At 41.5% G+C, this 21,672-nt stretch overlaps 1 protein-coding gene across 3 annotated transcripts in view; it reads left to right on the top strand.

The window, feature by feature from the left end:
• rbm33a (RNA binding motif protein 33a) overlaps positions 1-20,518 on the top strand; it is a 30,799-nt gene extending 10,281 nt beyond the window's left edge. The window contains exons 6-19 of one of the 3 annotated variants that reach the window (XM_085362878.1): positions 401-553; positions 907-1,081; positions 1,261-1,475; positions 3,173-3,491; positions 5,084-5,145; positions 7,733-7,862; positions 8,404-8,756; positions 9,182-9,445; positions 9,616-9,921; positions 10,862-11,653; positions 13,383-13,559; positions 14,343-14,528; positions 15,390-15,478; positions 15,630-20,518. In XM_085362878.1, the coding sequence (XP_085219004.1) occupies positions 401-553; positions 907-1,081; positions 1,261-1,475; positions 3,173-3,491; positions 5,084-5,145; positions 7,733-7,862; positions 8,404-8,756; positions 9,182-9,445; positions 9,616-9,921; positions 10,862-11,653; positions 13,383-13,559; positions 14,343-14,528; positions 15,390-15,478; positions 15,630-15,678 (3,270 nt within the window). In that variant the 3' untranslated portion in view covers positions 15,679-20,518. Of the gene's footprint in view, positions 1-400; positions 554-906; positions 1,082-1,260; positions 1,476-3,172; positions 3,492-5,083; positions 5,146-7,732; positions 7,863-8,403; positions 8,769-9,181; positions 9,446-9,615; positions 9,922-10,861; positions 11,654-13,382; positions 13,560-14,342; positions 14,529-15,389; positions 15,479-15,629 lie in introns of all 3 variants that reach the window. The other 2 variants (XM_085362877.1, XM_085362879.1) reach the window with 2 other exon arrangements.
• The last annotated feature ends 1,154 nt before the right edge of the window (positions 20,519-21,672 follow it).

Here is a 21,672-nt window from a genome sequence, read left to right as displayed (position 1 = left end):
TTACATCTCATTGAATTTCAAATGCTGTCAGGAATAGTAATGAAGCCTTGCTCCTACTGTTATGATAATTTGGGTTTGGAAGGGGTGGGGTTGTCTGGTGCCTCCCCAAAAACCTCACCATAGCATTTTTATTTTATTTATTTTTTTGTCCTTTTTTAATGAGAAAAGTTGAAATTTTATCAATCTGCACTGCAAAGTATGTCATCATGTCACCTCTTGCGTTCATTTCAGCTCTTAGTGATGGGAAAAAAGATAATCTATAACAGCATTTTTATTAAACAGAATGTTTTTTTATTTTCAACAGAAACAGGAAAAATAAAAAATTATTTGCTCATTGCCGGTCCTAATCAGAAATCTGTTGTCAATTTATTGATGCATATTAACCGTTTCATCTTTAAAGGATGAAGAATACGAAACCCCCTATGGTGATGAGCCTCTTGATGAAGATGGAGCCCAGCAGGAGGAGGGCGCAGGGGAGGACACAGAGGAGGTGGAGGGAAATCAGCAGAATGAAGACACTGCTGAAGGGAATAGAGTCTATGACATGGAGGAGGTATTCTGAAGCCAGCTTCTTTAGATTCATTGTTTTTATTTCAGTGTTGAAACGGGATGAACAAGTGGTGCTACAACTTCACATGGTACAATCAAGCTTGAGGGCTGGCTTTGTTAGCTAGGAATGCATAGAGCTTGATTGGTAGCAATGGGAGTATATGCTTTAACCTTCTGGCTACTGGCCCCCAACTGTTGGTGTATATTCAATAAACACCAGCATGAATTTTAGGATGTCCTTTCATGCAATAAAGCCAATGATGAAATTAAACACAGCAAGCCACAGAGTAAAAATGGTGAAGCAAATGTTAGGATAGGAGACGTCTTCTGTTTCTAACATCGGAGCATGTCCTTCAGGGTGAAAATGAGGCTGTGCGAGAAGAAGAAGAAGAAACAAAGGAGGAATCGGATGAAGAAGACGAGGAAGATGAAGAGTCTGGCCGCATAAGGTTCAAATCTGAAAGAAAGGAGGGCGTTGTTGTGCGCCTGGCAGATGCAGGCTCCAAAAGGCGGAACATCCCTGAAACACTAGGTACAAATTATTCCTGCTGGGAATAATTTATTCTGTATCCACTGACAGCCTGAATGCTTAAAGATGCTGAAACATTGAATCTCTCTAAACTCTTATAGGCTTCATTTACATTACTTAAACTTCCGTTGATTTAAGTTTAATGTATGAGTGCCTCCTTTTCCTGTTCCACGTATAAACAGAACTGTCAGAGAAGGCCAAGCGAGATTTGATGGAATTCGAGGAGCAAGAACGGCAGAAGAAACAAAATCGTCACGGAGGCAGAGGCCGAGGTGGGGGACGAGGAGGCAGAGGAAGAGGAGGCTTCCCAGGGTTTGAAATGGGAGATTATAGAGGAGGAAACCGAGGAAGAATGAACGACCAGAGATTCCCCCCGATGGGAAACATGGGCATGCAGGTAAAGCACTGTCAAGTCATCCACCTGAATGTTTTTAAAGCGTTCTCCTATTTGGCTGCACAGAGCATTGCATCACTCAGTACTGTGTCACTTCACTGTAAGGGAGCATGAGGGCTTCACTGAATAAGATGATTTGAAATGGCTCAACTTTTTACCTCCTTGTATTCGTCACAGTTACAAGGCAGCGTGTCTAAGTACTTGACATGTATTTATTTTGCTGCTGCTCTCCTTCCTATCTAAAAGCACCACAGCAATGGTTGATTACACATGGAAAGAAAGTCAAAGCACTCTCTGCTCTCCTGTAGTCAGTGATATATGGATTATAGAAAATGATTTAGCAGTTGTTCATTTAGACAGCATTATAAAAAATTGTTTGCTCTTTACACAGGACTGAGCTCCAACCATTTAATCTTTTGATATACATTTATTATTGGTGAAAAAGTCACATTGAGCATGTACCATAATGTGCATGTGTATGTGCAAGTAACTAATACTTTTTCCGCACATCCTGGGCCTTTTTATACACTGGTATATGATATAAATAGTTACAATGTAAATTAATTTTATCAAATAAAAATGTTATTCTTTTTTTTTTTTTTTTAAATAAAACAAACTGTGTAGGTGTGTTGGGTTTCTTTACGTTTTTAGATCAAGGCTTCAGGTAACAAATAAAAGTATGAGTTGGGTGTTTCCCCCGTTGTTCACAGCTTGAGACTGATTAAAGTGATTCTTTTTCATGGCTAGATGAAATCCAACTCCAGCACTGCATTATTTTAGGTTGTATTAATTAGTGTTAATAGGCTTTAAAATTCAAAACCAAACGTAAACACTGGAAATGAAAATTTAATGGCACAGGGATGACATGCCAACACCACAAACATCCTGCTGGCTGCCGTTAATGAGTGTGTGCTTTTTACAAGGCACTCTAGTTGTCAGGCTTAACTATTTGACTAATTTGGTCACTGGCATGTTTGTTTGTTTGCTCGGTAAACATATTGACCAATTATCAAGGACCCATTTGAAACATCACCTAACTATATAATTATTTTTTTGATGCATCGATGGCAGGGATATTCCAGTGGTAGCAGGTGGCATGACTTTTAAGTGTTGGCTTTGTTTGTTTTTCTTAATTTTTGTAGCATATTTCAAAGATTTTATATTTTTATTGAATGAAGGTTGATGAAATCTAACGCTGGGTTCACAGTGCAAAAATTGTCTACCTCTAATGATGGTCACTGTGGCAGAGTTAGCGATCATAGTCATTAAAAACCTGCCTTTTTGTAACTGAGAGACATGACGGAGTACTTGCTGTTTCTCCTTTATTAATCATGATTGCACATGATATCTATTGAGCTACACTGGCAGCATCATTCCTGTTTTACTTTGCTCATAATGGTCAACCTCACAAAATATTCTGACATAGCACGTTGTCAGGACAGTTGCTCCAGTTTCGATTAACAGTGAAGCCTACATCATCTGTATGAGGCCACAATCAGGCTGTTATCACAGAGTCTGAACCCAGCATAAAGAAAACAGACGTACATCCTATTTCTACCATACTGTCTTTGCTCTTGCTGTTGAATTGACTTGTTGGTGTGTCCTCGCATCATAGCAGAATCCAAAAGATCGGAAGGTGTTTTGACGGGTTGTTTTGGTTTTCCCTCCTCTCTGCTTTCCTTTCTCTTTCCAATTAACAGCAGTCCTCGCGAATGCTTCCTCCTCATCAGTCTCATCAGCAGCAGCTGCATTCCCCGCAGCACCACCCCTCACGTCCAAGCGGACCGCCTCACTTCCAAGATCACGGGCGTCCGCTTCCTCAGCAGCCCCTTCAGCCCCTCATCCCTCCGCACATGTCTCATCGCTCCCCGCCGCTGCGACCTCAGATGGAGCCGCCACCACGACTGATGAATTCCCCGCCACCCAACTTCCCTCCACATCACCAGCAACAGGCTCCACAACCTAAGAACATCCACATTAACCCCCACTTCAGAGGGCCTGCAACGTCACCCGTTCAAGGTACCTTTCTCCAGCGTCAACCCAGTGCTTTCTGGGTGACTTTTGTTATTTAACCTAATATATCCCTCTTATTCAGTTTTTCTTTGGATTAGTGTTAAAACTAAAATTGCTGGAGAACTTGTATATTCAACAGTTCTGTCCATTAACAAGGGGATCAAGCCAATCTCTCATAATTATATACACATTTACAGGTTTTAATGCATAAGAAACCACATTGCTTTAGAGAGTCGTATTTGTTGTGTGCAACTTTTTGGAGTCAAAGATATAACACACAAAAAATCGAGAAATTGACAGGAAACTGAGAATCCCACCTGCGCACAAAGTCAGTCAAACGGTGACTTCATTAGTATTTCCAGTGTTTGTTATTGTAGCTTCAGTGTCTGCAAATAATCTGTAAGTGGAAAAAATTAGTTTATTGAACAGTTTTCGATGCATAAACTTCAAGTAAGCAACACAGCGTTTTGCCCCGGGTCCTTGTCCGGCAAACCTCTCGGCTGTGAGGTGGGGAGGGAACCCCCACTCAGTGTAGCCACACACGCCTGAGGCTGCGACCGAGCCAGTCTGCCATCCCATTAGTGATGATGGTCAGTTCTTCATCTTTGGGCCGTGGTAGTAATTGTAACTGATGGTTTCTTATAAACTCAGTGAAGTTACAAGAGGCTGTTTATCTATTTGCCTGTTTATTAAACCACAGTAACTGGCAATGGAGACATCTTTAATTTAAAAACAAAACAAAAAACAGGAAATGAACACAGATTAAGGACAAAGATAAAAGTTAATCTAGAAGTTGAAAATCTGGGCTTTGGCCTGGCTTTCATATGCTGCGAAAACCAAGCTAAAACCCAAATTAAGCCATGTTTCTTTATGGTGGCTGGAAATGTATTTAAACACTTTTTAGAGTAGATTCACAAAATTATGCCATATATGACCCGATGAGATGTCTTAAATTTGTTAGTATGGGCAGTGAAGATGAACAGTGTTACAATAACTCAAGTATGCATTCATTCACTGAGATGGGTTATCCGGCCTGTCTGTCCAGGCCGAGATTGAAATTGTGTTAGGAAAGCGTGTGCAGTGTGGGCTGTGCTCCCAAGAGAAAGGCATTTGCTGGAAGATCTGGGGGTGCCTGAGGTTAGGATTGTGTGTGCATATGTGTGCAAGTGCATTTTATTTATTTATTTTTGTACATCTGTGTTGTGTAGTTTATATGTTCCACTTTAATTTTCTTTACCAGTGCTGGATGTTGGCATATGGTTTCACCAATGCTTATTAAGAAAATCCCATTAAAAAAACAACATTTCAAACAATAAGAAATTTCTTCTTTTATATTTGTTGATTCAAGCAAGTATTTACTATTTCCTTGAGCTCCCTGGTCTGTACCTAACTGGGGAGGGGGCAGATTTGTGCAGCAACACTGAGCTAAAATTTAACATGTACCCCTGACTAAGAGCCTTTAGCATGGATATGTCTAATGGTCTCCTTCCTTTCTACAATCACCACCCTCTCTCTCTCTGCCTACTGCCTCTCATTTTCATTTTCTCCCCCTCCCCCTCCTCCTCCTCCTCTTGCTCTCTTTCTACCTCTCATTGCAGTGCCCTTGATGCCTCCTGCTCAGAGCCAGCCCAGACCTGCTGTGGGTCCTCAGAGGTTCCCTGTGAGTAGCAGCTGCTCCTCTACCTCTCTTTCGCCTCACTTTCTCTCCTCCTTCACACGGTTAGCGTCCCTTTTAGTGAGGGCAATATCATTACTTCAATTAGCCTGTCTGCCCAGGCCAAATACTGTTAAAGAAAATCTGTAAACACAGATAGGAGCCTGGCTGCACAACTGGAAATGCGTGATAGGGGCTTTAGGCGGTCGACTTTTAGAGGTTGGGGCTGCAGTGGCGGGACTTACTTAGTAGCTCTTTATGGATGGGCTGGGGCTCAGACTAGTCAGCTTGGCATATAATGGAATTGTGAAACCAGGATATACTGCCAGTTAAAATTCACTTTCCACAAGTTTGTATCCCAAAGGCACAGAGACCTTTTTCGAACAGTATCTAAATTAGTGAAACGGGGTGGTGGTTTGATGGGGCTCGGGTGTACCACATATTGCAAAGGCAGAATTTCACGTCAGACGGGCTGATCTTAAGTCGGTGATTTCCTGAAAGAAAAGGTCCTTTATTTCACTCACAAAGAGCCCATCCAAGACATGACAGAAATGCCTTTAAAGTAATTACTGTATTGAAGGAAATCACTCGCTAGAAAGTCACCCAGGGTGCCTTAAGTTACTCCATCCTTCTACTTAATGATGCTCAGGCATCAGGTGGTGCTGGTACTGACTGACATCTTTCTGGAGAGCGCCTTTTATATGGATTTATGCAAATGAGCCATTGGAAATGGCTGCATCCAATTGCGCTCATGTGAATTTACAACCCTGCTGCCAGATGCCAGACCTCTGCACAGTAGTCGGTCTTTGTCAAAAATGTATTTTTATTTACACAAATTTCTGGCCTTTAGTGTCAGTATCACAGCATTCCGGTTTCTTGAGGTCTGTGATTGTGCTGGTTATTGATGGCACCGTAGCAAAGAGCTATTTTGGCAGTACAAGGGTGGGTTGGAAAGGTATCCAGACAACTGGACTGATGAACAGCATAGTGTTGGATTCCCCAGCTGTCAATTGCATTTAGGCTGGTGTTGCCAAGGACACAATTTGAAATGCAGGTGACATACCAGCCGGCAACATCCCATTTATCGGCGGGCACCTGATTACTCATGATTATCATACATTATCATCCCATCAAATTTAATTGTTAATAGGCCAGGCGAATTGGGGGTCATAGCCTCTAGTATTACTGCATTAAATTTTTGCTGGTGGAGACAGGTTTTGAAATATTAATCTCAACACCAATTAAAGTCATTATTACGAATATTTTTACTCTTCACACATTTAGTTTCACCACAAAAGAGCTGCAACTAAGGATTATTTTGACAATTATTTTGATTTGGTGCCCGTTCTCAGTTAAATATTGATTAATGTTAATGGAAAAACCAGGAAATAGCCAAGCATGCGCTTTCTATCTGCTCAAAGCTAACTGTTAAAGTCAGAAAGCTTGTGTTGTTTTAAACCTAAACAACAAATGCGTTTTAAAAAATTATCCGATGATGAGTCGTGTCTGAGAAAGAGACGCCTGCTCTGCAGACACTTTGTAGGAATCTTTTCTCCTTAGCTATTATTAATTTACAGCAGTGTTCACTACTTTGAAAATAGCACAAGTAGTAAATGATATCAGTCTTATGTTAAACCCAGAAACAAAAACTCAAGTTTCCATTCTTTGTTATATAGTTTGACATTTGGCCCATCTCTGTTATATTTGTCACGGTTATCCCATCACAACTAAGCACTGTCCTTGCATCAGTTACATACCGAGTCGACTGTTTATCAAGGATTAGACGTGAGAGGATGAGCCGTGTTATTCGAGAGGTATTATATGGACACTGGAGTCCTCATTGTGCAAACCTGCCTGCCTGACCTTTCAGAATGGCATGATTGTGCCCCCATTGTGATCCTCAGTCTTTGTAAGCCTCTTTGATTAACTTTATGTTAAGCAAGTTTTTGGGACTCTGGCCTTCTAGCTTTCTAACACCTCTTCTCTCTAAATACCTCCACACAGCAGTGGAATAAAGATGGATTAAGCCTTGATAGCATCTTAAGTAATTTACAATAGGCTTGGAGGAGGCAAGCAGCCCATTTGTGGAAGTGGCACGTGTTGAATAGCAGGTTAATTTTTCAACAGAGATGGATGTTTAAAAGAATAAAGGAGACAGTTATGAGGGGGATTCGAATTCCAAGGAGGGATTAAATGGTTATCTAGTTTTCCTTGGAAGATAGATTGGGAGTGGTGTGCATGCGATGAGTGGAAAGCTGTCTAACATACAAAGTGGTTGAAACAAAGATGAGGGCACTTATCCCCTCGTGAAATACCCTTTCCTTGTTAGAAAAAAAGCCTTTTAGAAGCCCCGAGTAGCATTAATGCAGGTTTGCTCACAAATTCATGCTGAAGGGTTTCTTTAATATTGGCATGCATATTGATGTTTACAACTCAAGATTCTGCATCTTTTTAATGACCCTAGCACCTCAATTACAAGCGCTTTCTGCCCAATGCAATACCTCACAAATTCCCATTTTTCATTAGTTTAATTTGTTTGTGATTATTGAGTTCCCAGAATGGCCTATAATTCATGAGTTTTGTGTTTTCCCAGGGACCGGGAGACTTTCAGCAGCACATGCCTGGTAATTTCGGTCAGCCCCAGCGGCCCCCTCATCACATGGAGCCTTTTAGGAACCAGCCACCTCAAGGCCCCCAGGACAGAGAACCCCTCTTTATGGGAGGTGAGTCTCACATCCAGCCTTGATGAGGATAACAAAGCTCTCTTAGCATATTTAACCCTGTTCATCATCACCTCTGGCGCTATACCTACAGGGTATGCTGCTAGCTTTCTGGTTAGCAGAACTCATGTAGAATTCATGTGTGTATATATTTATATACGTCAGAATGAAACCTGGAAATGGCATTATACATATTTCATTTGCAGAGTTAATAACCAACATGTTTGTTTTTCCGTTCACCTTGAGAGAGCTGGCTGTATCCGTTTTTCATGCTATAACAGTATACATCCAGAGTCTTAGTTACCGGTGTAGTCTCAAGGAAAGAAAGCTGACATCTCCCTTATGTTGTTGTTATTCCTCATGTGGAAACATTTGCAGAGTTAATAACCAACATGTTTGTTTTTCCGTTCACCTTGAGAGAGCTGGCTGTATCCGTTTTTCATGCTATAACAGTATACATCCAGAGTCTTAGTTACCGGTGTAGTCTCAAGGAAAGAAAGCTGACATCTCCCTTATGTTGTTGTTATTCCTCATGTGGAAACAGAGCGCACAGATTCAACACGGTTTCCAGGGCAGCACATGTTTGATCACCAGGGCCCCGGCCCTCTGATGAACAGCAGCAACAACCTCCACCAGCAGCAGCTGCCCAGCCAGGGCCACATGGGCTTCGGCCCACCAGGACCAGCCTTCAACCACCCGGGCCAGGGCCCACTTGGACTGTTTGGGAGAGAACCCCCAAGACACAACATCCCTCCCCACCAAAATCACCCGGGAATGGTGAACTTAAATCAACAAGGTGGACCCCCCAACCAGCCCAGGCCTTTCATGGGCCCTCGTCAAGCTTTTGGCCAACAGGGGAACCTTTTCCCTCCTACACAAGTTCCGTTTGGGATGCAGGTACGACTAAGAGTAAGTGATTTCTATAACCACTAGATGTCTGTGTGTATTTGTGTCTGTTTGTTTAGTGAATGTTTGTTTATTTAACCCTTTTTCTCCTCTTCTACCACAGTTAGACGTGCTTTCTAAATTCAATAATTTGGTCTGACTAGTAATCATATTCATTGCTGCTAAAGTGTTGAGGCTCTTGTGTTTGGCACTGCTGCATTTTGACTGGAGACATAGACAAGAGCGCCCTCTAGTGATTAAAGCATTATTTTAGTACTATTTAGTTGGATGCATGAGGACACAAGTTAGAGCTCAATTATGTAGAGATTTCTCGTTCCATCGTTGGGAACAACTTTCAGAAAAACTAGTCCTGTTCCTGTTGTTTCAGAAAAAGATGTGTTCATTAAGCTTTTCTTCCTTTCCTCCTGATTTTTCAGGGCTTAATGCACGGCCCTCCTGTTTCCCAGCTTCCACATCATGATCCGCTGTCACCCCATCAGCCCATGCACCAGCAGCAGCAACACCATAGGCAGGACTTACCCCACCATCAGCAGCCGCAGCTAAATCTCGGTGAGCCTCGCCCCATGATGCACCATGGCCAGAATCCTTTCCATCAACAGCAGGGGCATGGCAGCCCAAGACAGATGAATCCCCGCCCTCTGAACCCCCAACAGCGCCACATGTCTAACAGGCAGAGAATGGTGAGTGATTAACATATTATCTCATTTATTTTATTCTTAAACTGGTCGCAGTTTAAGAATGAAAGAATAAAATGTTGCCATCGTTGTTATATGTATCGCGTCTATTTTTAATCAGTAAATAAAAACTGAGCTAAATGGTTTGAAAACACAAAATTTGGCCTTTTCTTCAGAACACACCTGTCTCCAAGCAAATGCAGCAGCGCAACAGCAACCTACGTGAGCTCCCTGTAGCACCTGGCAACACAAACACGAACAGCGCCCGCCCTGCCACCACCCCCACCTCCCCCCCTGCCAACATCAAGCCTGTTGCCAGGACAACACAGGGGATGCGTCCTGGGCAGAACACTCAGCCGATGCCTGACGGTGGCAAAGGAAGAGGCCAAGCTGTTGCGAAGACTGAATCACAGCCTGAGGGAGCAGGCAGGACAGTTGTTCGCAAGGAAATTCCACGCACGCCGTCCGGCGTGACACAACAGGTCAGGACTCGAAGATCAAATTTTTGTTGTTTTTTTTTTTGTCAGAGACAAGGACAAAAGAAGTAAATTTTAAAAAATGAGCATGTTTGGATAATACATAATGTGTTTATAGTAATGTGCTGATTTTTTTTTTCCAAATACACTTTTTTATAAATCCTCTGGTATACAACACAGTGTCAAAAATGTTATTTGCAGCATTGTTTTTCCTGCATCATGAAATTCAAACCATCGTAAGCTCGTGTCCCAAAAGTAAAAGAAGGAAATCGGTGTTAGAGATGAACATTTCAAGCTAAAATACTCTAAAGTAGTCATAGGAAGCTATTTGACTATTCAAAGATTACCCCTCGGCACCCACTCTCATATGACTGTGGATATATATGCTCTATATACCTGGAAAACTATGGAGTGGTTGTTGTCATTCATTCTTTAGAACTTTTTAATGGCCATAGATGTTTTTTTTTTCTTTTTTTTGTTTGTATCAGAGCATCTAATGTGTGTCTAGTAATTGTTAGTGAAGGCGGTATTCTTCTGTTTTAGTTAGAATTTATAATAGGCTTGGAGGAGACTGGCAGACAACTTATAATTTCATTGCTGCCACCTTCTGGTAGTACTGTTGCATTACATGCTACTAGATGCCAGTAAAAACAGGGGAATATTAATATATAATAATAATACTATACATTATTCTTTTAAAGTAATGTAATCTAAAAACATTGATGTGTGTAATAAGTACAAAAAATTACTTGCTGTATACTAAAGTCTTTGGATTTTTACTTGCTAAAAATTCACCAAAAACCAAATCATATATTTGCTGATGACATTTTCACATGCTTTAGACTTAATGCCCAACCCAAGCACTAATGATTAAAATAAGACACAGTGCTACATCCAGGAAGTGAAGTGTGGCAGGCATATTTCCAGCTTGTGTTTTGTGCTACAGGATCCTGATGAGGATGAGGAGACACGGCAGTATCGTCTGAAGATTGAGGAGCAGAAGCGTCTGAGAGAGGAGATTCTAAAGAGGAAGGAGATGCGACGGCAGATGCAGGCTGGTGTCAGGAAGAAGGAGCTGCTTGAAAGACTTAATGCCCAGGCACCAAGCCAAGGCACCACTACTACACAAGCTCAGCCCGAGCAACCAAATAAGCAAATACCACACCCTGTACCTCCAGCACAACAACAGCAGCAGCAGCGGCAGCAGCAACCACCACCAGAACACAAACCACAACAGCAACTGCAACCACAACAGCAACTGCAACCACAACAGCAACTGCAACCACAACAGCAAAGACAGTTTCCTCAGAGAACACAACAATCAGTAAATCCCACATTAAAGACTGGCAATATAGGTAACACCATCCCTCCCAGCAGTGCTGCTCAGACCCCCGCGCCCCGTCCCAATGTCAGGACACGGCTGCAGATGGTAAAAGGCAGCATTCAGCAGCAACAGCCTGCCCGGCCTGTTAAGCAACCCCAACAAAATCAGCTGCAGCCAGTGCAGCAGCGAAGAAGCAGCGCTTTGCAGAACGTAAACCGACCTGGTGCTCCGATCCAAACCATTCAAGTTCCTCAAAGGAACGTACCTGATACTCCTTCAGCGAGTCCAGCCATGGCTCAGGCTCAAGGACCTAAACTTGGCGCTAAAAGAACTGTGATGCAGCGGGCAAGGAGTACTAGCTTCGAGCGCCAGCAGGTGCCGCAAAAAGTCAGAGTCGTCAAACTTTCAGGAGCGGTGAGCATATGATTTCATTTTTATCCTACACCTCTTTGCCTGTTTTGGTTTGACATTTATTTGATCCTCTTCAGCAGATTTTACCCACATGGGAAACTACACAGTTTTGAAAGGAAATGCCACTGATTGCCCTCACTGTCTGTGTTGCAGTCCAGATGATATCTAACCTATGGGAATGACATAGTGATGTCTGTGTCATTTTGGAAAAATTGATCTGTTAAGAGTTTCCTCTCTTAAGCTTTGGGATCTGGTATTTAAGCCACAGTGTCTTTACATACATTTTACCTAGAGAACACAGAAAGCCTGGAGGCATTAAAAGAGAGCAATATGACATTTATCTGTGGAGTTGGGGACACCTCATCACTGCTCCTAAAGGTTGATATCCTCTTTTCAGGACAGAAGAGTATTCTTTTAATGATAAAGGCCTCGGAGGGGGTAAAATAAGAATGACGGTAACGGCGGTAAAGTCCAGAATTACCACTGCTGTCTGTTTTTGTACTTGCTTGATAAGTTACTGCTGTGGCCTTAATTGCACATTAATCTTTATTGAAAAACCACAAAAGCGTGCATGTTAAACATTCATACTTATCACTGATGAGATGTGTTGGTGGGATATGATAGTATTTGAAATAAGCTGCTTTTCGACTTCATCCCAGAGGATCAAGCCGCCGAGCCAAAATCACAGGCTGGCTGCAGATGAAGATAACTGGGTGTCAGCGCGTTAATGGAAACCTGCGCAGAGCTATCTGATGTAGCGCATCTTGGAGAAAAAAAGAGGAGTGGGATGTGAAGTGGGGAGAGAGAGATGGAAAGGGAAAGAAACGGCTAGGGCCCTATAGCAGCAGTGAAAAGAACATTCTCCAGGTGCTCTCTCTTCCACATTGTTCTGCTGTCATCAACGGGAGCTTGACAATGTTATCTCCTTTCCTTATTTTTCCTCACACTCTCTCTCTCCCTTTCTTGTCATCCCTCAGTTGCTTTTTTCCCTCAGCCCATCTCTCAGGTGCGAAGCAACAAAAGATGCCAATCCAAGACTCTTGTAATTAATCTTCTTTGGTTGAAGGTGGTGGCGGTGGGGGGAGAAACATAATACCTGTGTAAGAAAGTTGCCACTTTTGAGGATTTGGATTTGTATGGCTTAGGCACACAGATAAGAGGCAAATTATATTTTCATCAGGGATAATACAAAGCAGTGCAAAACACAAAAGCTGGGGAGGAGGGGAGCGCGCAAGGGAGATGGGGTACACATCGAGCTGCTGTCGTTTCAGTGTAATGCAGCTTAGCATTTGATGGGCGCAATCAGGAGCTGTGATTTCTATAGGAGGGATTAATCCATTTATTCTCAGCTGGGGACAGGTCAGAGATATCGCCTCTTTTCTTCCCTCGTATTGATCTGTCACATCTTTCTGCAGACTCGGGGAGGAGACGACCTTCAATTCCTCCCTGCATGTCAACACAGTTGAGCTGTGACTTTATTTGATAATGAGACCATCACCTTGTTGAGCTGATCTTTATTCTCCACAGCCTGGCGGATACGAATCCAGCGTCCAGTCCTGACGGATTTTAACGTTGTAGATATGTCCTTGCATTTCTCCCAGTTGCCCATAAACCACTTTCCCCTAAATGCTTAATGTGCATAAGGTGATTTTAAAAAGTGGGAAGTTTATAATTAATTATTCTTGTTTTTTGAGATGCTAAATTAGTTTTGCCCTCCATCATTCCCATCCAGAGTGGAAAGGGGCCTGAGGCCACAAGCAGCCCAGTACAGGAACAAGGCGCCTGGCCAGCAGCTACGCTCAACCAGGGCATCCAAAGGAAAGTTACCATGACAGGACAACAGCAACAGGGACCAGGTGGACCGTCACAGGCTAGCCGCGGGGGCATGGGCAACCCACAACAAAACAGGGTATGCTCAAAATGAGCTCTGTTTCTTTTGTGGTGTAGACACTAGAGAGAATTTCGCCTGAAATGTGATTATTAATGGAGGTCAGTGCACATGCGATGGCAGTTCTGCTATAAAAGAAGCTGAAATGACTCCTGTAAAGTTGTCCTGTGCCAGTGGCACTCCTGTGGCATTCAGTAGACGTACCAATCGAGGAGTTGTAATAAGACAGGACAGTATGCCAGGTGCGGGAGTATTGACAGGCTGAAAATGGTGTAACACAGGGGGACTACACAAGGTCCCCTGGCCTCTCTGCACGCCTGTCACCGCCAGGCTCCTGTCACTGTTACCGTACTCACTGGCGCTGACAGGGTAAGGCAGCCACCATAACGCTTGCATGGCTCCTCTCCCTTTATGCTCCCCCGCCCCCCAACACATACAGACATATTCCCACTAGCTCCTCTCCTCTCTTCCTCCTCCCCTCCTCCTCTTCTTCCTCCCCCTCTGCTGCTGAAGCAACATATCTCTCACTCACAAGCTCATATGAAGATATGCCACGCCGCTTGCATCGTGTTCTGATGTTGATGTTCAATGCAGAAATATGACGAGTCAATCATGTGAAAGCGTGACAAGGCTGAGAGGTGTGAGAGGGAAACGTGTAGAATTTAAAAAATTTGCCTTTGTGCTCAGAAAACTCTCCACACGGCTGAATGCACCTGCGTGCCCGTTTTTAGGAGGAGAAGGTTCACTCTGTACATCTGTGGTCTCTCTCTCTGTTTTTAAAATGACTCCTTCCATCGATTTTAGGTTGTTGTGTCAGGCCGGGGCCGAGGTAGAGGGGGTAGCCAGATGGGTCGAGGTCGTCCGATGCCCACCAGACAGAGCCAAAAGACTGCTGAGAGTGAGCGCTGCACTGTGTCCATTGAAGGCCTCTCCTCATCTACAACCGATTTGCAGCTTAAGAACCTTCTGAGGTCCATCGGCCCAATAGAGGTGGGTACCAAATACATCACCCTGGAGAATATGGTGTATTTATATTGTGTTTCCATACCTCGTTGACATGGCTTGGCTAAAGCTGAATTTATGCATTGTTTTTACATTAAAGCCTCATACATCACACTATTAGGTGATCTGCTTTAATGGTCAGATTGTCCTGTTGTAACCCTTTAGGAATTGCCAGTCATTGATAGCATTGCTACTAAGGTAGGTTGGCAGAGAAGGTTAAAGTGGACCCTTTTAGAGTATACATGTGTATAGATACACTAAGTTATGATCCCCCCCCCAAGATTAATAAAAGAAATGAGCTCAATGAGTATCTCTGCACGTTTAGTCAGATTATTCTCCAAATTGAAAAATCCCCCCTCGTATGACGATGCTGCATACACACATTAATTTTAAAGTGTGCAGAAGTCTGAGCGTGTGTTTGCGTGCACATCTCCGTGCACACCCAGACACATCTGCGTTTGCAAGTGTTGCTTATATGTGATGTGACATGAAACTGTAGCGAGGTAGATTCCGTTTTGAATAATCTGTTATGTTATTTATTTAAAAGATTAAATTATCAAATTAGGTAAGAATTGGCGAGATATTGCCGATCACTTTGGTCATCTTGACGCCCTACTTCACACTGAAAACTTAGAAACCACATATTTAGTGGCACCCACCAGTGACAGCAATGGCGTTTCTTATCTGCAACCCCACAGCGCCCTCTGTTGTAGCGATTCAGTAGGTTAGCTTTGAAGATCCAATTGATTATTCCCTTTCTTGTTACCACCCCCGCTCCCCCTTGCGGAGGAAAGGAGTATGCACTTCTATTTAGTTGGGCCTTTCCCCCCCATTTTTATCCACTTGCAGACTTTCAAAATGGTGCCCCAGCAGAGGAAAGCATTTGCTACATTTTCCAGTCCCCAACATGCAGCAAGTTTCCAAATGAGCTTCCACAGGTACTGAACACAGCTCCTTCCTTTTATCTTTGTAAACATGTCAGACATACTCCAGTAGACCTTTTTATATTTTCCAGTTTAGCTGCTGTACAGTGTCATAGGTATCTCCATCCACAGTGGCTCAAACATTGTTATCACAATTATCACACAGGCACATGATTGATTTGTCCCACATTGATGTGTCGCTGATTGACGGATGAGGAGCGTTATAAAGCCAGCGGGTCCTTTTGCAAGAAGTCGCTCTCTCCCAACGCCGGAGGGTCTCCTGCACAGCTCCAACCTGGTCTACAGATACTTCTCCATTTCTTTTGGGGGTCACTAACATTCAACGCCTCTGCACATCATTCATCAAGTCGTCTCCCATCGAGCTGGGACAGTGAACACAAAGACATTTAGCTGAGAGCATGCCTGTGTTTGACTTTTTCTACCAAGTGTCTGCAGTTGTGAAAATGGCACTGGAGAGATACTGGATACCTTCTGCTATTTCAATGTAGTTTGTGATTAATGTTTATTTTGCATCTGACATGGACACTATAAGTAGAGCTCATCATGGGATAATGGTTGCTCCCCTCTTTAGTGGAATCCTTCGTGACAAATGACACTTGAACGCTGTGATTCTAACGTGACCACTTAATAGAATTTTTTATGTTATTAGTGGTGTGGTGCTCATATAGGGGGACTTGTTGTGGTGGGATGCGGTCAGCCTGTTCATGTAGTGGGTCTCCCCTGTCTGTAGATGGCAGTATTTTATCACTATTGGTGTTTCAGTCTTTCTCTCGTAGCCCTGCATTCGGGTAGCTGTGAAGTCTGTTTTTTGGTCTATGGCACTACCTAGTGGGGTTCCTGCATATAGGCGGAGAGGTGTCCTGGTTGTGATGATTCAAGATGTCATAGCAGTGACCAAAACCCAGCTGGGATAGGCTGTGATTATTTTTTTGCTAAATTCCCTGTGGTTTAAAGAATTGTAAATGTGGGCACTGATGAGTTGATTTCTCCTGTTTTTCAGTTTTATTGTTGCTTACTAAGTCCTTTCTATCTCTCTCTCTCTCTCTCTCTCGTTTAAGTTAGTTGGTTATTACTCAGCTTTTAACTGTTAACTAGAAAACATTGTGGATGAACCTTTCATGCCTTGTTTGACCTGCATTTTAGTTGGATGTCTGATTATGTAGTAGTTAGATTTAGGTTGTGCCGAGTGTGCTTTGGGGCTGTGAGTATGTAGACATGTTTTTTGAGTTTTCTTTCTTTCTTTTTAATGAGCTTGGCAGGGTATTTGACATTGTTGGTAGATGGAAAAGAACTGTTTCCAGTTCTCTGCAGGATAAACAGACATTTCTGTGAAGTTCCTCGAGGATACATTCCTTACTCTCCTCTGGAATTGGAATAAGTTTGGAAATATTTACCCAAATTTGAGTGACTATCAGCTTATTGATCAGTAAGCTGCACAGCAGACTGTTTTTCCTTCACGCAGAGCGGTCAGATTGGATAAAAGAGGAGGAAATATAAACAAAATTCACCTTAATAATTTGCCCTGGAGACTGTAGAGAGATACATTTTCTAAATACACTAATTTCTCTTTTGTCAGTTTTACACATTTTTTTCCAAGGCATCACTTACTAGCTCGTCACATTTTAAATTTTTTTTGTTATTCAGATTTTTTTCTCCTCATCACAAAACTGTTTGTGTATTGTAGTTGTAAAAATGTGTTAAAAGTTTAAATGCAGACGTTTTTTCACATCGAAGACTGAAATTGTTTTATATACATTATTCAAAGGGACGAGACAGAACAACGAGAGGGGGCAACCATTACCCGCGTAGTGATCATGTGCATAAGTCAGGCTTTCACTCGATATTTAACTCGTTAAATTTTTTTGAGTTCACTCACGTTGTATCAGGAAAACCAACTTTTATATGTAAAGGATATGCTGACGTGTCCAGATATGTCATTTTTACAAGTATTTTGTTTGTATTTTCAAACGAGGAATGACTGGACCACATTTGTGTTAAACAATACATTTGACAAAAAGTTTAAGGTGAAAAGAAAAAAACGAACAAATAACCAAAAACAAAAGTGTAAATAAAAATATGGCCAATATACCGTGAACATGCAGGTATGTGAAGCCACTTGAACTTTAGCCCAAAGACGTGTGGTTGTGTGTGATGTCCATGTGTTATGTGCCTTTATGATAACGTAGTTTTCATCTTCTGTGCCACACTTTCTACTCGTTTGTACTTTTTAACGTATTCTGTAAGTTTGGGGGTTTTAACTATGCAACATATGACGTAAATGCGTTTGGAAACTTGCGTATTTTCTTGGGATGAACCACTTTTTTAAGTAATTTTTGATTTTGTAGGTTTATAGACGCAAAAAAAACAAAACAAAAAATGAGCAGTATTATGGCAAGAGATACTACCTCAAAGTTGAAGGGGAATATCACTGAATTTATTTCCTTAAATGAGAAATTTTGGCCTGAAAATTTAGCATCGAGGTCATCTGAATGTGCAGCTCCATAAAATGAGAAGCATTGCTACTCGGCTGGTAGGGAAAAGGTACGAGTTTTATGCCAAAAAAAAAAGGTCACCACTTTTATTTTATTCTTTTAATCTGTCTGAAAGTCTGTTCCCAGCTGTGCCTCTAGGTGGCGCTACAGATTAACCTCCCTGATTTTGTGGTTTGAGAAATGTGTACTAATTGGCTTCTCTGTCCTGTCTGCATGTGTTGAATCACATCACAAATTTAGTGGTATTTCCCTTATGTTACTTGAAGTTACTAATAATCCATAAAGGTTTAAAATAAGCCACCAGTACATTCTCAGCAAGTACCCAAAGTATTCGATCCCACAAATTTCCTCTTCTTCATATAAACAGTGAAGTTGTGGCGTTTTTTAAAAAATTATTTATTGTTTTATTTATTTTTTTGTATGTTGCAGAAATCTGGTTTATTTATGTTTTATTCTTTTTTTGTTTGACATTTTTTAGCTTTTTCTGTGTATTGACGGTTATGTATTTATTGTCTTTCATGTTGTGGGTTACTCGCTCGAGTTTTAGTGCTACGCTAAATCCTGTGGATTTGAAAGAGTAACGGCAATGCCAGGTCGTAGTGATATTGTTATAAGACGTCAGGTCTTTTAATACCAGAACAGATTCATATTGAATCTTATCTGTACCTTAATGTGAAGAATTTCATACAGACGTGTACTGTGAATTTTTAAAAGTGATTAATTTTAATTGGGGGGAAAAAAGGCTTATTTAAGTTACAGCATGTTTTTCCAAACATGCCACCTCATATGGTTGTAGTAGGTATTTAACATAGAAGGGCTTGCCTGTCAGTTGTGAATGCAGCTTTCTTATGCTTGCATAAGAAACCTCCATAAAGGCTGCTGATGATTATAGTGAGAATATTTCGCATATTTGGGTCAAAGGTTGAGTTTTGCACAGCACTAACTTGTAACTTTTTTTTAACAGGTACATTTAAGGTGCAGAGTCGCTGAATTACTCACTGAATTCTGTCTTTTTCTTCAGATCAAATCCTCTACCATGGAGCAGAGTGACAAATCCATTTTTTTAAAGCACATTTAAGAGGCCATACCAAAGGTTTAACATGTTTTAGTCAATCAACAAAGTGCATTTGCGAGTGACCTGAAATTAAGCAGGCTGTTTATATTAATCTGCTAAAAGTATCCCCTGTTTATATTGCTAATGTAATCATCTGAGGCCTTTTCCCAGAAACCTATCAGGTCATTTAACATCATATAACCTCACCCAGTTTCTCAAAGCCTTTGTTGTTCTGCTAGAAAAATAATCAACCTGTTTTCTGAGCAGGGAATTCTTCAAGGATCTTTTTTATTTTTTACAGTTAATTTCAGTTCAGTTTTATTTGTAGACTTCCAATTCACTACAACAGTTTGCTTAAGGCGCTTTATATTCTAAGGTAAAGACCCTACAGCGATGCAGAGAAAAGCCCAACAATCAGACGACCCCCTATGAGCGAGCACTTGGTGACAGTGGAGGGCAAAAACTGCCTTTTAACAGGAAAACTAAAAAAGTGTTAAATGACCTGTGACTGATTCAGTCATTAACTAAGAGGTTGAGTAAAAGCATGAAACACCTCTGGTGTGGTCCCACACTTGCTCTTGTGGTGCTCTTTGTTTGATCACACTTGGTGGCATGATGGTGCAGTTGAGATTTGATTCACCTGACGTGACCGCTAGCCATCTCAGGTGCGAGTACAACAGAGAGACATCTGTAACTAACGCATACTTTTACTTTATTTTAACAGCGTGCCAGTAAGAGGAGCCATTGACCAGCTTAAACCATGATACTGCCTTAACTCATTCGCTTAACACTTCACGTTCTTTCACAGCCTCGCCATCTCCGGCCCCGAGATGAAGATTTCATTTCCCTCACTCGACAGTTGTTGGTGCGTTCAGGTTATCGGGCCTGTCGCCTTTTTCCTAACCGCTTTTCCTGCTGTCACTGTTCTTTCAACTTGACCATATCTTGTCTTTTCCTTCCCGCTGCTGTTCTTCAATGAACTTAAAACTTCTGTATCAAGCAGGGTGGCCTGCCCGGATTACCATTGTTTGTTAGCCCAGTGGATGGAGGTTTCCATCTGTGTGACGACAGCCGGGTTCACTGAGCAGACACATAAACCTCTAAAGCAAGCTGCTTCATGGCTTTCACTGCACCAAAGGTCATTCCAGCTTCTTGACACTCACTGTTTGGTTGGAGTTTTAACACAAAGACACTGCACTGGTTTCGTCATCTCGAACTGTATGGTGCACCAAATGACTGTAAACCCAGCCCGTTGGGTTCTGACCAAAACAAAAAGCAAACTTTGAAGACATCTCTGTGTTTTTCACACTTGTGTCATAAGAAGGAATCATGTTGTGTTTGAATTATTCTGAAATGATTGTGCAATTTGTTCTGATGCTGTAAAAACTGGATTTTTCTACTATGACATGAAGACTTTTAAAGATACTTCATTTTTTAAGTACATTTAAGTTTCTATTCTTTATACCTCAAACTCATGAAAAATAAAAGTTTTTGATGCACTTTAATATTTCTGTGTTTTTATTGTTTTGGCTTTTTTTTTGCTCAAAACTTCAATCAAAATGAATAAAGGTTTCTGTAGCTAGAAGTGAATCGAAGCTAATCAAGACAAAATAAATTTTAATGTTTTCAATATTATATATCTTTTCTTTATTCTTCTGAACTTTGAAGATTGGAGAGTCATTCATCTTCATAATAAATGTTATTTATAGGCACCATTGTTTTTTTTTTGTTTTTTTTTTAATTATTACATTATTTTTATTAATTTGACTCATTGTTCGTCATATGTCAAACAAATGCAAGTTGGGAAGTTTATGTACTAAAAGTAGCTGATGTAATCATCTGAAGCTTTCCTCAACCTTACCTGGTGACGTAAAACATTGAAATGTTTGCTGCAAAAAGTTTCTATATAAGCAATTACATGTTTTATTTCCAGTTCAGCTTCTTTTTTTTTGTAATTTTTACTTTAACAGAACAAATTTTCTTAATTAGAGCTAAAATACAAAGATACTTAAAAAGCTATTTTCCTTAGTTCATTCATGTTTCACAGCATAGAATTCCATCTTTGACCTTTCTGGACATCTTTTTTCTTGTCCAGTGCCTAACATTTCATCATTCCTAACCTCCACCCAGTTCAGTTCTGAGCTTTTTGCCACTGCAGGACTCCCCCTGGCCTAAAGGTTGAAGTCCTGTATCTCAAATTTGGTAACCAGTGTCACGAGCTAGTGTAATCCTTGTCCTAGATAAATGAGACCGTTGAGTTAGGACCGGCATATTTTGGCCTTCAGGGAGAAAAAAATAAAGCAACCAAAATCACTGTAGTTATTTCTACAGACTTTTTCTCTCATAGGTTTATACTTTAATTGGGAATTCTAAACTGGACGAGAGGGTGTTCGGCTCACTGTGTGTGTTAGCTCTGTGATAGTGGCGACCTGTCCAGTGTGTACGCTGCCTTTTGCCTTACGACAGCTGACCGACCCCGAAGTGGAAAAATGGACGAAGATGAATTTAACAAATTTGGAACAAATTGGAAATTTGTTGGCCTCAGATTTTTGCCTGGTTAAAAACAGGGCAACACTCATGAAATATGGAAGGCTCTCATTTTAAAAAGCATTTAGAAACAATTTATTTCATTTGATAATTTA

This window comes from Diplotaxodon limnothrissa, linkage group LG9 (genome assembly GCF_057381915.1).
Source record: "Diplotaxodon limnothrissa isolate DT_005_m linkage group LG9, D_limnothrissa_male_GT1.1, whole genome shotgun sequence".
In the NCBI taxonomy this organism is placed as follows: Eukaryota; Metazoa; Chordata; class Actinopteri; order Cichliformes; family Cichlidae; genus Diplotaxodon; species Diplotaxodon limnothrissa.
The sequence above is the reverse complement of the archived record's forward strand: the minus strand, read 5'-3'. Positions and strand labels throughout refer to the sequence as shown.